The sequence below is a fragment of the Lytechinus variegatus genome, chromosome 9 (genome assembly GCF_018143015.1).
Source record: "Lytechinus variegatus isolate NC3 chromosome 9, Lvar_3.0, whole genome shotgun sequence".
Taxonomy (NCBI): domain Eukaryota; kingdom Metazoa; phylum Echinodermata; class Echinoidea; order Temnopleuroida; family Toxopneustidae; genus Lytechinus; species Lytechinus variegatus.
In genome coordinates, this window is record NC_054748.1 from 18221169 (window position 1) to 18237892 (window position 16724).

The following is a 16724-nucleotide window of genomic DNA, read 5'->3' on the forward strand; positions in this document are numbered from 1 at the left end:
ATAGTGGGAACAGTATCTATGATAAAAGAAAAAAATGCACTAAAACCAATTGACACCATTTCCAGAGCAGTATGGCAAGGCGTTCCTGTATAAAAGTTGTTTTACTTTGTCTAATCATTACAAAATTTATAGCAATACAATGAAACAACAAAATCTCTGTAATACAAATTGGCAATTTTTTGTTGAAAGTATACTCTTACACCTTCATTAGACTACCTAGTTTTATTTCTACATTTTTTTTTCAAAGTATAAAGGTGAATAATAAATTAACTGCTGTAAATTTGAGGGAAGAAGATTAAAGGGATGATCCAGGCTGAAAATATTTATATCTAAATAAATAGAATAAAATTCAGAGCAAAATGCTGAAAATTTGAACAAAGTTCATGAATTTTAAACTGAAATTTGATCAAAATCGGATAACAAAAAACGAAATTCATGAATTTTAAACTAAAGTTTATAAATATTTCGTGAAAACAGTTATATGCACATCATCATGAATATTCATTAGATGATGTCACATTCCCTTTTTCTTTTTTCTGACGTTAGTACATGAAATAAATGTTCAAATGATAAATGATCAAATTTTCAGCCTTTTGCTCTGTGAATTTATTGAGATATAAATATCTCAAGCCTGGACTATACCTTTAATGTTGACCTTTATGTGAGAGCTGTGTATCTCTATACATGTATGGGTTGAATAAAAAAACACATGCAGTCCTTCATGTGATGCCCATGTATGTGGAAGACCCATGTGTAAAGCATAATGAACCGTTCCTTGAGAGTGAAAGCCCTCGCCTGGTGGATGGATGTCAGGGAATATAATAATTGCATCACATCTTATGAGTCATGCACGACTAGACGGCTTGATCACAACATGGAGATGATGCTTACGATGTCCATGTAAGAGACCCCACCCACCATGGAGATGATGCTTACGATGTAAGAGACCCCACCCACCATGGAGATGATGCTTACGATGTAAGAGACCCCACCCACCATGGAGATGATGCTTACGATGTAAGAGACCCCACCCACCATGGAGATGATGCTTACGATGTAAGAGACCCCACCCACCATGGAGATGATGCTTACAATGTAAGAGACCCCACCCACCATGGAGATGATGCTTACGATGTAAGAGACCCCACCCACCATGGAGATGATGCTTACGATGTCCATGTAAGAGACCCCACCCACCATGGAGATGATGCTTACGATGTAAGAGACCCCACCCACCATGGAGATGATGCTTACGATGTAAGAGACCCCACCCACCATGGAGATGATGCTTACGATGTAAGAGACCCCACCCACCATGGAGATGATGCTTACGATGTAAGAGACCCCACCCACCATGGAGATGATGCTTACGATGTAAGAGACCCCACCCACCATATCAGTGGGATTTGAGATGAGGGTTGAAGGAAGAGAGCATCGAAGTAAGTGACGATGGAGGGGGGATGGAAAGAATGAAACCAGGAGACAATTTTTAATACATTGTCCATGTAAGTCAGTGACCACCCCACCGTCCACATATCCGTGGGATTTGATACAAGAGAGTCATAAGAAGCAGAGAAAGGGGATCGGGACGAGGCAGTACAAGAGAGAAGGGTTGGAGAAGAAAACTGGAAATGGAGAAACATGGAGATGCTTGCAATGTCCATAAAGACCTTACCAGCCAGGTTCAAGTATATCCATGGGATTTGAGATGAGAGTCAAAAGAAGAGAATGTCTGGGAGTGACGGTGGAGGGGGATGGAAGGAATGAATCTAGGAGATGCTTTTGATACATTGTCCATGTAAGCCACCCCACTACCATGTTTCATGTAAAGACAAGTGAGTCGAATGAAGCAAGGATGGCGAGGGGGGCTGAGAAGAGACAGTAATGATGATGAAATCAATGGAATTTAAGGAAACAAGGAGAGGGAAATGGAAAGACCAAACAAAATGGAGAACATACAGGGCCTAGTTATTACAAATGTACGAAACAGTAATCGACCCCACCCAGAATATTCAAGCATAGGATTTGAGATGGGGAGTCAAGTTGGCCAGGAGGGAGAGGGAATTGGGAAGAGGCAAGCGAACAGACTGGGAGGGGGGTTCAAGTGATGAAAAAAAAGAAATCCAAGGAGAGCGGTGAAATGTGGGACCGGAGTGAGAGCAATGTACGGGATACCCAGGGATTTGAAGGGATAAAGCAAAGATGGTGAGAGGAATGTCGTCTTGTGAACATGATGGCATAGACAATGTAGATCTAGCAGAAGTACACAGCTTTCATTCCATCAAGATGAATCTTCTTTAGTCCTCAAATTGGCAACGATAGTAAGAGGAATACTCTATAGGTTGAGTATGGATATTGAAGGTATGCGGGTTAACCTTGTATTTCGTAAAAGATACACTGCACACAGCCCAAATTTTGCTCCTCCATTGTATTTTTATTATTTTAGGACTTCGGAAAAAGATATATGGGTAGGTCTATATAATGCAAGTCAAGATTTAATACTTTACTGAAAAGTTTGCAGTTTTAAACAGTGATTGTGTTGTTTTCATTGCATTGTCAAATTAGAATACAAAATTATTTATACTGTACCTTTATAAAGTTAAAGTGCTTTTATTCAAGAACAGCACTGCTTACTGCATTGGAAAATGGAAATAGCATCATTTTTTCAGTATATTTTCCCCTTGTATTTCCATGTGAGTGTGCTATAAAAAGCAAAGCTGCAAAGTGCCTCTTATGCATTGGTCATCAAAGTGTAATTTATTCAAAAATAATTAATACTCATGAAGTTCATATTCTCTATATCTGAATACGCAGATTATCCACTTCCTGGAATCATTTTGTTTGTATGGTACATGTATAGCTTTTCAAATTGGTGATAGGATAGTCTAAAAACAAAGAAGTTTTTTTGTGATTTATTTTCATTCTCTTCATAATTGAGGATATTCAGTAATCAGTATTCTTCAAAATAAAAAACCAATAATGTATCATACATGAAATAATAAAGCCTTCATCAAATCAACCCAGCTTATTTTTTACAGCATAATCATCATACATTATCCTCCCTCAATACATGAAGCTACAAGACTCAATACCTGTACAATAATATACACAGTATGTATCAAGGCTCATACCTGGATGGATGCCTTTCATATCATGAGTCATTCTTAGTGATACTCATTGATCTCTAGGGATCCTATGACCCACCTGCTTACATCATAAGGTTTCATCAAATCTTCATTTCAATCTCATAATAATAAAGATCCCCAAGAAAGAAACAAGAGGGAGACTTGCTTCTTATACAGTTCCTTATGAAATTTGTCGGATGATTTGATGGTTGTTGTTTTTGTTGTTTGTATCATTAATTGCGGGTGTTGCTATTTATTGTTTTGGTTGTGGTAGAAGTGGTGCAGGGATAATGGTATCGGCAGCCTACATGTATAATCTTCATTTCAACCTTATAAAGAGTGAAATTTAAAACAAAGACTCAGGCAATATATAATCTTCATTTTAATCACCATAGCATATCAGCAGGGAAGAACACAGTTAGAAGACAGATTTGCTTTGACATCTTGTGTTTCTTGGATTAAATGAATTTGTAAGATGTTTCGATGATTGTTTTTGTTGTTTTTAGTGGCATTGTCTTGTTGCTAGAAGAAATGGTGCTGGACAACCGCCTATGAGAATGTGAAATGTATTAAACAATGGAATGACTTTTACTGTGGTAAAAGCTCACATCATATTTAAATACCACATACAATTCAAAACGCTCATTCTGCCTTTAAAAGTGAAGTAAACACACCCAAAAATGTGCATTTCTCTTCACCTTAGATTGAAGAGAAAACCACTAGAGTATTGGCCTATATAGAGATCACCTGCCAGGACGATCAATTTCTACACCTACATTTCAGCTCATTATAATCACCAAGTATTTCTCAATTTAAATGATGGACTGCATGTCTGCAAGCAAGTGTATGGGAACTATATTCTTTCATGGAAATTACTGGTCATGTTTCGACTTCAAACTTCCTAATCAAAACCAAAGGGCTTATTCTCCTAAATTGTGTATACTATAGACAAAAAAAAATATGATTAAATCTGAACCATAAAACATTACTGGCCATGTTTCAATTTCAAACTTCCTTGTCAAATCCAAAGGGCTAATTCTCCTAAATTGTGTAAAGACAAAAAACATTACACAAAATTAATTATATCTGGGAGGTAAAAAGATAGGCTTGACATCTACAATTGATTAGGCTTGACATCTACAATTGATTGCAACTGTTTGTAGATGGTTTTATACATATAACATCAGCCACTATGACTGATTAACCTAGACGTAAAATGTTTCATAGGTAATTGGTTTTATACCAGCTTGGCGTTTACCAGCAAAATGCTATCCTGCCGAGTTCCTACGGGAGTTACCACAAACAGAACAGAACAGAACATTTGCCTAATCGTACAATCACTAGTATCTATTATATCACACCTCTGAAGGCAAAGGAAATCTACAATAATTTTTTTAATGTTTTAAATCATTTTCATTTTTTCCTTTGTAATTGCCAGATCTACATTCCAGGTAATGCATGTGGGTGTTTAACTGTGCATGAATACAGTACATGTGCTAAAATGTACACAGTGCCCTTCAACGATAATGATGCTTAGCCCCCACAATGTTTCATATAAACATAAATATTATCCTAATTACGACATGAATGCTAACCCAGTTGAAGCAATCTACAGCTCCCATATTGCTATGCCATTATTTACACCATTCCACAATATCCATGGCCTAGTGACACAAATCTTAGCAATTGAACGTATATTTGATTGGTACGATTGATTGCACACATTCATCAATGAAAACAGTTTCCCTACAATCGATTGCTAAGTTTTATGTTACAACTAGATCCAGGCTAGACGTGATCTTAAATTATTCATAACACTGCAGTAGGAAAGAGATAAAGACATGGATACTTGTAATGCATTCTTCATGGAGGTGTATTTCATGATGTTCACACTCATTCTTTGGGGCAAAGGTTTCATAATTTCATATTGATGCTGAAATAGAAGATGAGCTGTACTTCTAAAAAAGTCTTCTATAAAAAGTTGGAATAATGTAGGAATTGGTGGTTACAGAAAAGCATTGGAATCATCAAAACTAATTGATTTGATTCGTTCAAAGGGCTTAATAATGTACTGCAAAGATAAGCATGAATGGGAATGTCAAATACACCTTTATTTGTTGTGTTGGCCAGATTAAACAGTCCAAGCCATTGTATGTTATATTTTTAAATTTCATGACTTAAGAAGACAAATCCTTTGCAATGGAATATTTTCACAGTATAGGCCTATATCAGGAAAAGGATTTGAAAGCTCACAAAAATTATTTCACAACTTTTGTTTACCTTTACCTTTAATTAATAGTGCCAAAACCTGAACAGGCATATACATGAGGTTGATTTTGGTTTGGAGTAAAACCAGGTAGTTAACTCTCAACTACCTAGTAAAACCAACCAATATAAACCACACAGAAAGGCCCTTTGAGTATGAATGGTGTATTAACTGCCACAAGTCAAACCACATAATAATACTATGAATTCATTTCCTCATTGATAACAACATACTGCAGGTTATGCACATTGTTGTGATTATGTACAAAAGAATTCTGTGCTTTTATTGGCATTTATAAGAGAGGTGAAGTTCAATAATAACCCAATGGTTTAGAATCTTTATTGATGATATTGAATGGAAAGATTGACTGAGTGACAGAATTGAGGGGCAATATCAACTGACAGTACATGTAGCACAGTATTTTAGGGCCTACTGGTGTGCAGTAATGAACACATCATGTACATGTAGTATACGAACAAGGCAAAATATACATTCTCCTACTTTCATAGATATCACATGACCGTGCACTGTCTTCTTCCTATTGTGTATATATAAATCTACTTTATTATCCATGAACTTGAAATTATGTAAACATTTGTGCATGCCTCTAATGTATGTACAGTTGCGTGTAGACCTCATTATTAATGGCACATTAAACATCAATTTACTGAAGTTTCTATTTCAGGCCATAATTTCTCTATCTAGGGCAAGGCATAGTACAGCATGCATTTCTATTAATACTACAGGGGCTTCCAGACCGGGGGAAGAAGGGGTACAAAACTGACAATCTGATTGTGATTTTTTGCATGGTACATGTAAGCCCCCCCCCCCTTTCAAAACCATTCAGCTGCCCCTAAATTCTGCACAAATCAGTGTACAATGAACATGTTACTAAAAATAAGACACAAAAATATGAAAAGGCCAAAGAAGGGCATCCAAGGCCAAAGAATTTGGTAGAATTGGATTTGTTTTGTTCAAGCTATGGTGATGTCTATTCAAACTTTCATTGGTTGGGAATGAGCTTGAAATATTTAAGTGTTTTCAAGCTTTTATGAACCTGATTATATAAAAAGGCAAGTTTTTGTTCACTCAATATGGAATTGCCCAAGCTGGCTTTCTAGATTAATAGAGGAATGTTATTGTTGCTTTCAATGCCACCACTATCACCATCAATATCATTACCATAATTATCCCAATCTCCATCAATCATCATAATAATCATTATTAGCAGCGGCAACATCTGTATTATAATTGTTATCATAATCTCCATTGTCGTTGTCGTCATCATCATCATCATAGTCATCATTATTTTATGATAGTATTATCATCAATACTATCACAATTGTACATCATCATTGCCATCATTATCAAAATCACTATAATGCAGAAGTAATATCTCAAAGTACAAGTACTTTCCCCTACATTTGGGGGGAAGCTGTGAGTAATATCTCACTATTTTGTTCAATTCACGGCCAAATAAAAGCAATAAAAGATCTTGGCTGTATGAACACCATGGTAAGAATATCATGCTGGGATTTGTAATTATTGGCTGATACGGCCTACCGAGCTGTGAAATTTTAATTCCTATTTTCTCCTCATTTGTTGGAAAAATCTCCAGGCAAACTGCAGAAGCATCTTATTACCTTCAGTACAGCGTAAGCACCAGAGAGACACTAATTTATACGATTTACTCAGACATAATGTCCTTCTTGCTATGAATAGATGATATTCACGAAGCGTTTAGTATGAGTCACAAGCTTGCTCAGTGGGGCAGGGAATCTAGGTCTTTGAAAAATATGACTGGCTCTCGCTGATGACTTGCTAAAGAACGACCTACAATGTAATAGCAATGATCAGTCTCTTTTGCTACATTCAATTCCCTCCCTCTCTTTTCTTATACCCTTTATATTCTTCCTACACCACCTTTATCTCCTTTTCCTTTAATATATTCTATGAACATGAGCATATCCAGGGAGAAATTAAACAGGAAATCCTTGAGCCTCTTTTAGGAGGGTGCCAAAAAGGGAAGATTTGTTTGTTGTACAATTTTAATAAACTTGAAAGTATGATCTATCTATTAAAAATCAGAGAAGCTATCAGCATCAGAATATAAATTTCACTCTTGCTACATACATGTACTACATGTATGACAGTGAATATTTAAAAACGTTCGAAAGCAGTTGCATCGCTTGCCTCATCAACTAAAGTAGGGGGCAAATTTCAGAGGTTGACATGGGCATGAATTGTATGTTCCCTTCCCCCTCCTTCATCCCCCCCTCTCTCTCTCTCTCTTTCTCTCATCTTTCCACCTTAGTTTTCTCCTCCGCTGCAAAGCTTCACTATCCTCTCCTAAAGTCACTCACTCTATACATCTGTCATGAAGAAGAAATCAATCTTTATCACAATCACATGACTAATACAGACCCTATTCTCAGTCTCACCCCAACCAAGCCTTCTTCATTACACTGCCCTGTGATATGAGAGAGGATGGTGTGTCCTTGAGAAGTACATTCATCTGCTCAGTGTACATACATGTACGCTAAAATATGAGCATCATCATCGTCTCTGTTCATATCCATGCATGGTAATGGATGAATTACATCTACATGTACATGAATAATGTGGTCTTTTCATTCAGCTCAACCTAAATAAGCTGACCTTTAAACAAAAACTCAAATACTAATCATATCAATTAGGCCTTAATTTAATCAATGCAACTCAAAGTCAATTCACATCCAATTAATCCATCTGAAATCTGTGAAATAAATACCTACTTCACTCAAATCTCCTTCAATCAATCCGACTCAAATTTGCTTTAATCTCCTAAACCCATTCAAAATCAAATAAAACTACTTATTAAAATTACCTTAATAATAATAAAGTAAACTGAATTCATATCAATCAAAAGTACAATTAAGCCCATAACCTCATTACACGTACATGTACATCATTACATAACAAAACCAACTGTAAAAGCTAACTTGAATTGATCAATATCAATTAAAATCAACTCAAACCAAGAGATTTTACATCAAATCTACTTCATCAAAATCAACTCCAAATAATAACATTCTCAAATCTTATCCAAAGTTTTAAACCAATCCAAATTAAAAATAATGAACCCATATCAACTTAATAATTAATTTAACTCAACCTGATTCAAATAAAAACAACTAAATCAAATCAATTCAACTCAATTCCTCTCAGAATATTAAACTCGGGTAAATTATACTCAATATTGATTAAATCAATCACACTGGGGCTGGGTTGAAATGTTGAAACACCATTCAACTCAACTATAAAACTAAAACTAAAATCAACTCAACTTAACTGAACTCATATCAAATCATATCAAATTATCTTACCACCTCAAGAACATGATGGAAGGGTACATGTACGTCACCCCCATCTTTCTCTGGAAATATTTGAAGGATCTTTAACTAGACTAAACTAAAATAAAATCAACTCAACTAAATAAACCTCACCCATCTCAACTCAACTGAACTCAAATAAACTTGACTCAAATGATCTTACCAGCTCTAGACCTTGATTTAAGCATGGACCTTCTACTGTAGTAGCTCCATGATAAAAGGGTATGTCATCCAAGTCTTTCTCTGGAAATCTCTGAAGGCTTTCAACTAAACTCACCCATCTCAACTCAACAAAACTCACTCAACTTTAATAAGCTCACTCATCTCAACTTATATCATCAACTCAAATGACCTTACAAGCTCTAGTCCTTGATGGAAGGGTATGTCATCAGTCTTTCTCTGGAAATCTCTAAAAGATTTCATACTAAACTCACTCATCTCAACTCAACTAAACAAATTCATCTCAACTCTATTCAACTCATATCAAATCAACTCAAATTTACCAGCTCTAGAACTTGATGGAAGGGTACATGTACCTCATCCCCATCTTTCCCTGGAAATCTTTGAAGATTTTCAACTAAACTCAACTCAAATAAAATCAACTGAACTAAACTCACCATCTCAACTCAACTCATATCAAATCAACTCAAATGATCTTACCAGCTCTAGACCTTGATGGAAGGGTACGTCATCCCAGCCTTTCTCTGGAAATCTTTGAAGAATTTCAACTAAACTCAACTCAAATAAAATCAACTGAACTAAACTCACTCATCTCAACTCAACTCATATCAACTCAAATGATCTTACCAGCTCTAGACCTTGATGGAAGGGTACGTCATCCCAGTCTTTCTCTGGAAATCTTTGAAGGATTTTCCCTGATCCTATATGGTGACCCTTGCTGACTGGAGCTGAACAAAAATTAAAAAAAAACAATTTGTTAAATATTACAAATTTAATGCAGTGAACACTGCAAACAGCAGTTGGAGTGACACAGTCATTAATAATAGTCAATGTAATCATGTGCCTAAGATTGATAGAATGTTCTTTATGAATGTTGTTTGTTATGAACATCATTATAAAACGTCATGGTGTTGTGGCTCTATCACATTTAATTGAGAGTTGTGAGTTAAAATCCGAATTCAGGACTTCATTAATTTCTTCTAGCAAGAAGAGTAGGGGAAAGAGAGACAGAGAAGGCAATGAAGAAATATGAGGGGGGTTGTAATCCTATGGTGACACCTGTAGTAAGGCACAAAAACTGTTGAGCAAGGAAAGAAGTTCATTGACCCCATCTCTCATTATCATGTGACTGACATGTTACTACCTGCAAAAAAAAAAAGCATATGAATAAAGTGAAAGGAGATAGCCTCTATTACAGAGAGTATAACATTACATTGATAGGTTCAACACAATATTTATAGTCCTCTAAACTCGAAAAAAAAGAAAATATGAGGTCAGAAGAGGATTATATGGGCCCGTATTTTAATTTATTGAACCAATTGTTGAGATCATGGCAGTCTACGAATGATTCTGTAACACAGAGCCATATTCTAAACTCTGGTTTAAATAAAACCCTGGTTAAAAATGTTGGTTTAACTATGGAGAACCAATTGGGGCACAAATTTCTATTAGTACAGTTTTAACAGAAATATGGTGCAATACAAATGCTGTGGATCATCATCATATCAATTTACTATGACACTCAAATCAATGTAACTGTCTCTGAATGACAAAATTTTCTTTATTATGAAAGCAACTGAAAACAACATACATAAATAAAAAAGCAGAATTTTTAGTTTTTGGCTTGCCATAATTTCAGAACAGAAATACATTGTAGACTGCTCTATAGGTTAAAACCGCTGTTCACAATATGGGCCAATAATACATGTTGGATTTTTTGCAAGTACACTGTACCTCCAGAGCTACCAAGTCTCACGCATTATGCGTGAGACTCAAGCATTTTGGACTCTTGTTCATCCCCTCAAATCTCTGTCTCACGCAACTATCACAGCCTATCCTCATATACATTGTACACAATGTCTGTGATCTCACTCAGATTCACAGAAAATCTCACGCATAGCTGGTCTTTGAACTTGGCATCTCTGTACCTCACAAAATGTGCTGTGTTCAGAGAAAGTGTGGACATTTGTGAAGATTTTCTGTCCAGCATCCCCAACCACATGCCCACATTCGGATTTGAGGTGAGGCTGAAATTTTTATTGTGCCAAATTCATTACAAAAAGTGCTCCCCATTCTGTAAAGGGGCTTTCACAATTGCTTATGCGATCGTTTGCGATCATTTGATAACAAGATATGTTGCACAGAATCGTAACAGTTGTAAGCAGTCGCACCACCAATTGTGAAAGGGGCTTTAAGCGAACAACCGTTTCCAGATAATTATGCTGAAATCACATTCTCTTTTGATCTAGCATTTCGCCTTTTTCTATTAAAGAATTTTGTATCCCCTACTCATGTTTGAAAATGTACAGTATACACCACAGACTTGAACTAAATGAAGAATTAACATTAATTTGAGATTTTGTCCAACCAGTTGCACAACTTTAAATGCAATACAGAATGCTCGGCTGGGTACGTTTAGGCCTATATCCTAGCACTCAACTTTGCTCTCATTCATTCATTATAAATCACCATTCCTCACACAATGTATTATTAATGATATACTCCATCCACTCATTTTTCTCATCTATGAGGCTAGTCTTCACTCAAACACCTATTTTATTTCTTGATCAAATGAAGTATGCTCAGACGGTAGGCCTATATTGAGAAATAAATAGCGGGCTACAAGGGAATACAATGAACACACCAGTATGACATACATGTATGACCTGGGCACGCTTTCATGGGGAAAGGCAAAGCATTCATAGTATTAAATTGAATTTTTAATATCAGACAAGTTGTTTTTAATTTTCACTCTTTAAAATCAATACTTGACTGCTGATAGTGATATGAAAATAATCAAATCTCGACTCATGATTTCAGGAAATCTATAAACAATCACGAAGTAGTCTGAACAAACAGACTAGTTTTAAATGATGCGGCCTGCCATCCTCGTTTTACTCCCTAAATCTGTCATAATTGGATGGTATTATTTACGCTGTTTGTGACCGTTCAGTACCATCACTGTGCCTATGCATAGCATGCATTCTTAGGGTGAACTCAAGGTCCCTTTCCAATACCAACATTTTTATTTATTAAAGGGGACCAATCAATTATATAGGCCTATATTGTATGCCTGTTACATGTACTTACTTATATAACTGTAGGCTATACAGCAGGCCTCTACAAAAAATTTGCTTGCCCGATAGAAATAACTGCTTGCCCAATTTTTTAAATAATTTTTTTCATTATGATGGCACTACTCTTATTTTTATTAAGGTATACTAAATAACAATTGAGAATCATGTCCAGTATAAAAGAACACACATTGAAAAGGATATTTTCAGCAACGTAGGCCTGAGTCTTTACGTTTATTTTGGAGAAAAAAAATCAATATTTTATGGCTATTTAAGGTTTTAAAAAACCCTTCAACAAAAGTTGCTAAAATTTCATATTTTGCATCTTTAAATCCATGAAATGGCTACCTGCGTAACATATTTCCTTAGAATTGCTTTCATTTACCGTAGTTGGAAACTATAAAGAAAGCCAGTGAAAAATGTTCAGCTCTTTATTGACTCGGAAAAAATTATTCTATCATCAAAAGTGGAGTGGCTAAAATTTCACATTTTGCATCTTTAAATCCATGAAATGTCATTTCATGGATTTCATGGTCATTTATTTTCCATATTTCCTTGATTGAATAATTGATCAATAATTTTATCTACATGTTTTCACATGCTACTTTTTTTCTATTTTGAGGAATACCTGTTCACTTATTAATGAATTATTAGTAACATTGTTTAATATTGTATGATTTTTAAGTAATTTTTTTCACTATACTTAGAATCTTGGGTGTGTGTGTATGTGTGTGTGGGTGTGTTTGTGACTGTGAGTTGAACTTTGATATAAATGAATTCAATATCTAATTTCTACTTCGCCTATTCCAGTACAATAACCTGTACTCGGCCATGTAATAAAGGCCCACATACCCTAACTTTTCCTGAAGTTCTTTGAAAACGCAGACTTCTACGAAAATTGCATTTCTCTATGGGGGAGTCTAAATTTGGTGAGAATGTATTCATTAATAACTTAAATATACATGACAATGAAGAAATCATCAAACTTTATTGGAAGTTTTGAATAATATACCCGAAATGTAAACTCTGTCTGAAACAGAAAATCACCATCATTGAGGCCTTTACTGAGCGAATTGTCCCCCAGAGCTCTGGCAGAGAGACAGAGCTCAGACTGGCTAGCTAGTATGCGCACATGTGTGAGCCTCCCGCCGGCCTTGTAAAATAGATGGAGCTTTGTTTGATGATTTATTGTCTGATATTTACCTCATCCCCTCAAAAAGGGAAACAAATGAATTTTAAGTTATAATTAACAAATACGGCAAGTTATTTTGGATGTTAATAGGCCGTTTTGAAAAGCAAAGCCGAATGACATGACAACTCACCAATGCGCGGTTACTAGACTCTATGATTTATTTCCTGTGTAATTCTTATTATTTTATCACAGAATTGTGATATCGGAAGGGGGAAAATGTGCATTAGAAATTGCACATGGTGGTAGTCATAATGGACCCCTATACTACATTCAACTGTTTCCCGGCCATTGCGTTGATTTTTTTCATACCTGGTACCGTACCATGTATGGAAATACGTGGTACAGAAAAAATAACGCAATTTCGGAATTTGAAACTGCATCACTCGCTATTTTTTAAGGCTGATTCATGATTTTGAGTGTGGATTTTGGATGATTTATGGAAAAACGAGGTACGATACAGAAAAAAAAGACACAACAACCACTTGCCCGATCGGGCAATTGACTTTGAGAGGTGCTTGCCCGCACGTCATTTTCACTTGCCCCGGGCAAGCGGGCAAGCGGGTTTGTCGCGCCCTGTATACAGTACTCTTTAAAAAATCAAATAATTTTCTGTGCCAAACTGCAAAAATCTTAACACAAATCTAGGAAGCAGTGATTGAAACTGACCTAATAGGCCTATATTCTTTTTTAATGATATTCTGCTTGTTATACTATGAATGTTGATTACTTCAGGATGCCTATACAGTGCGTATCAAAAAAAGTTTACACGTTGAAAAAGCCCTGGGAATCAAAAAAATATACATGTGGGTAATTTTTTCATATACATGTACACTCTTGGGTTTGGGTCTCATCTATCCAATGAAAGTAAAAGTTTTGACAGAATGTTACACTTGAGAAAGCACTGTCCGTTTTTGTAAAGCTCGCAGAAATCTGTTTGCGCAGAAATGTCCGTTTTCACGCTGTGTCAAGGGGAAAGGGCGAAATCAAACTTACCCTGCACAACGTTTCTCATACATTTCCCTTGCAATTTTAACAGAAATTAAACAGATACATTCAAGCATTTTGTAGCAATTTTGCCACCCAAATTGAAATTTCAACACTTAGTAAGCACAGCCTTCACCCTTTTTGTGCCAGTTGGATCTGAGGACATAACTGATTCTCAACAAAAGTTTATATCAGACTCCAGCATTTTTCACTAAGTTTTTATCATTTAAAGTGGGTTTACATTCAATTTTTCATTTAATACTTGTTCCTCCACACTTTTTCCAAGCTTGTCTCATCTCTAGCATGAGTTTGAAATTACATATATCATAGAAAAATTAATAACTCAGTAAATTAAACAAATCACAATAGGTTAATTAGTCATAAATTTTATCCTAAATATGAACTGATTTGTTTTGTTACATACATGTATATCAATAGAAAGTTTACTATTATGATTAAGCCACGTTTGTGTTTGTACTACCATACCGCGCGCTTATACAGCTAGAGATAGCCCCGGGAGGGGCAGTCAAATATATTGCTGTACACATGCGTGACCAAGGAATTTCCAAACACCCCCTAAACGAGTTGTTCTTTATGTGCAAAATAACCCCCTAACAAGTTTTTCGCAGGCTTTATTTACACATTTTGGCCCCTAAACAAGTTGTTGCCAAAATATGACCTCGGGGAAAAAGCTTGAGGGGAAGAAACACATACCCTAAATACGTTTGGCTAGTCTTTAAAAAAAAAAAAACTTTGGGGAAAAAACATACCCTAAATACGTTTGACCCCACGATCGACCATTGGCTAGTCTTTCAAAACCACCCTTTTTCCTGAAAATCTGTTTTTGATACCCCTAACGAGTCTATGCACGGACCGCGTCCAAAACTGGAAAAAACACCCCTTTAAAAATGTGTTGTTTTTTGTACAGCACTAAATTTGACTCCCCCCCACCCGGAGATAGCAAAATGCATGGTGGGTAATGACGTATTTCCACACTCTCTCATACACTAATACCCTTTTTAGACAGGCTAAAATTTCCTTAACCCCGTACTATTGGTGGGGCTAAATGGCAATTTAGCCCCACCTATAGTACGGGGTTAAGCTTAGCCCACTTTCGTTTTACACAGCGTTTTTGCAAAGTGGGCTAACCCCACCTATAGTACGGGATTATTTGGCCCTGCAAAAAAGCAGGGTTCTCCCACCAATTGCGGTGCTAAGAGCAATAGTACGGGGTTAAGATCGCATGTGTAAAACAAAAGTGGGCTAAGCGCTCCCATTCATGCCCCGCAACAGAGCCGGCCCTGTTGTCCAATCAGAGGTAAGTATAATGAATATTCATGAACAGCGATCACGGCGATGAAAAAAAAGCGCACGCCAGAAGTCAGCGATTTTGGATATGACCCGAATGACCCCTCAGTGCGCTCGTGAATATTCATGAGCTACCAATAGTCCGGGGTTAGCGAGTTTCGTGTGTAAAAAGCAAGCATTCCTTATCCGGGGTTAGCAAAAACAATTTGGCATGTGTGAAAAGGAAAATAAATAGTACGGGGTTAAGGATAGTACGGGGTTGGCAATAGTCCGGGGTTAAGAAAATCCTGTGTAAAAAGCCTATAATACCCTTTTTACGCTTTCGCTTTAAAGGGACTTCATTGGTTCAGTGTGAACAGAAACCAGAAGCGTTTTGGAAGCATTTTGAAAGTGAAGAGTCATGAAATATAACGGCATGGATATTCCATTTTGGCAGTGTGAAAACAGTATAAAGCTGACAGCACTGATAGCCTACATTTATCAGAACTATTTCAGTCTTTACACATATTCACATGCTACTGCATTTCCTTTCTACTCCCTCACTTCTGGGGATCACTTCACCACACAAATAGTGATTTCCATGGACAACTGTTATAAGCTACTGAAATCCAGCCATCTGATTGGCTCTGAGCATATTTGTTATCTGATATGTTTGTTTGTGAAGGACTCCCCATGAGATTTTACTCATCAGTTCATAAGCTCAGAGCAAAAGGGACATTAGCAGTATTACATGAAATGACTTAAAAGCCTTTCTTGCTCTAAAGATATTTTCAAGGGCACAATAATAGCGCAGGTCTTAACAAACATGCATGCCCAATTACTACAGCCTTGTTTCCATAGGTACAATATCAATTAATCAACAAGCACTTCAGTGTTGATAAGGCTGTTTTTACATTTAACAGCATTAGAGTAATTACAATTTACATTTAGGAATTTTATGTAGGTGGGTTCAGCAAAGAGCACCAGATACTGTAATATTATCCTTCAATAGGCCTACAAGTATGTTCTGCATACAGTTTACAATGGTATAGAAGTTTGACCACTGAGTTTGAGTACAGTATGTAAAATTGAAGAAAATGGAATAAGACCGCAGGTTAAATGGAATAAGAGGTTTTTAAAAAAAATGTTATTATTCAATATGTAACAGCAGGATACAACAATATGCAATAATGAAAGCTTCCAATATTTGTTGAACCTACACTGTAGAAAATGTACTGTACACCT

General features: G+C 36.2%; 1 protein-coding gene across 6 annotated transcripts in view; it reads right to left on the bottom strand.

Annotated features, from left to right (window-relative positions):
- The window catches only part of LOC121421125 (myotubularin-related protein 13-like), a 106548-nt gene that overhangs the window by 67664 nt on the left and 22160 nt on the right, over positions 1 to 16724 (bottom strand). For all 6 annotated transcript variants that reach the window (XM_041615769.1, XM_041615772.1, XM_041615770.1 and 3 more), the window contains exon 2: positions 9570 to 9670. In XM_041615769.1, coding sequence (XP_041471703.1) covers positions 9570 to 9670 — 101 coding nt within the window. The remainder of the gene's footprint in view (positions 1 to 9569; positions 9671 to 16724) is intronic.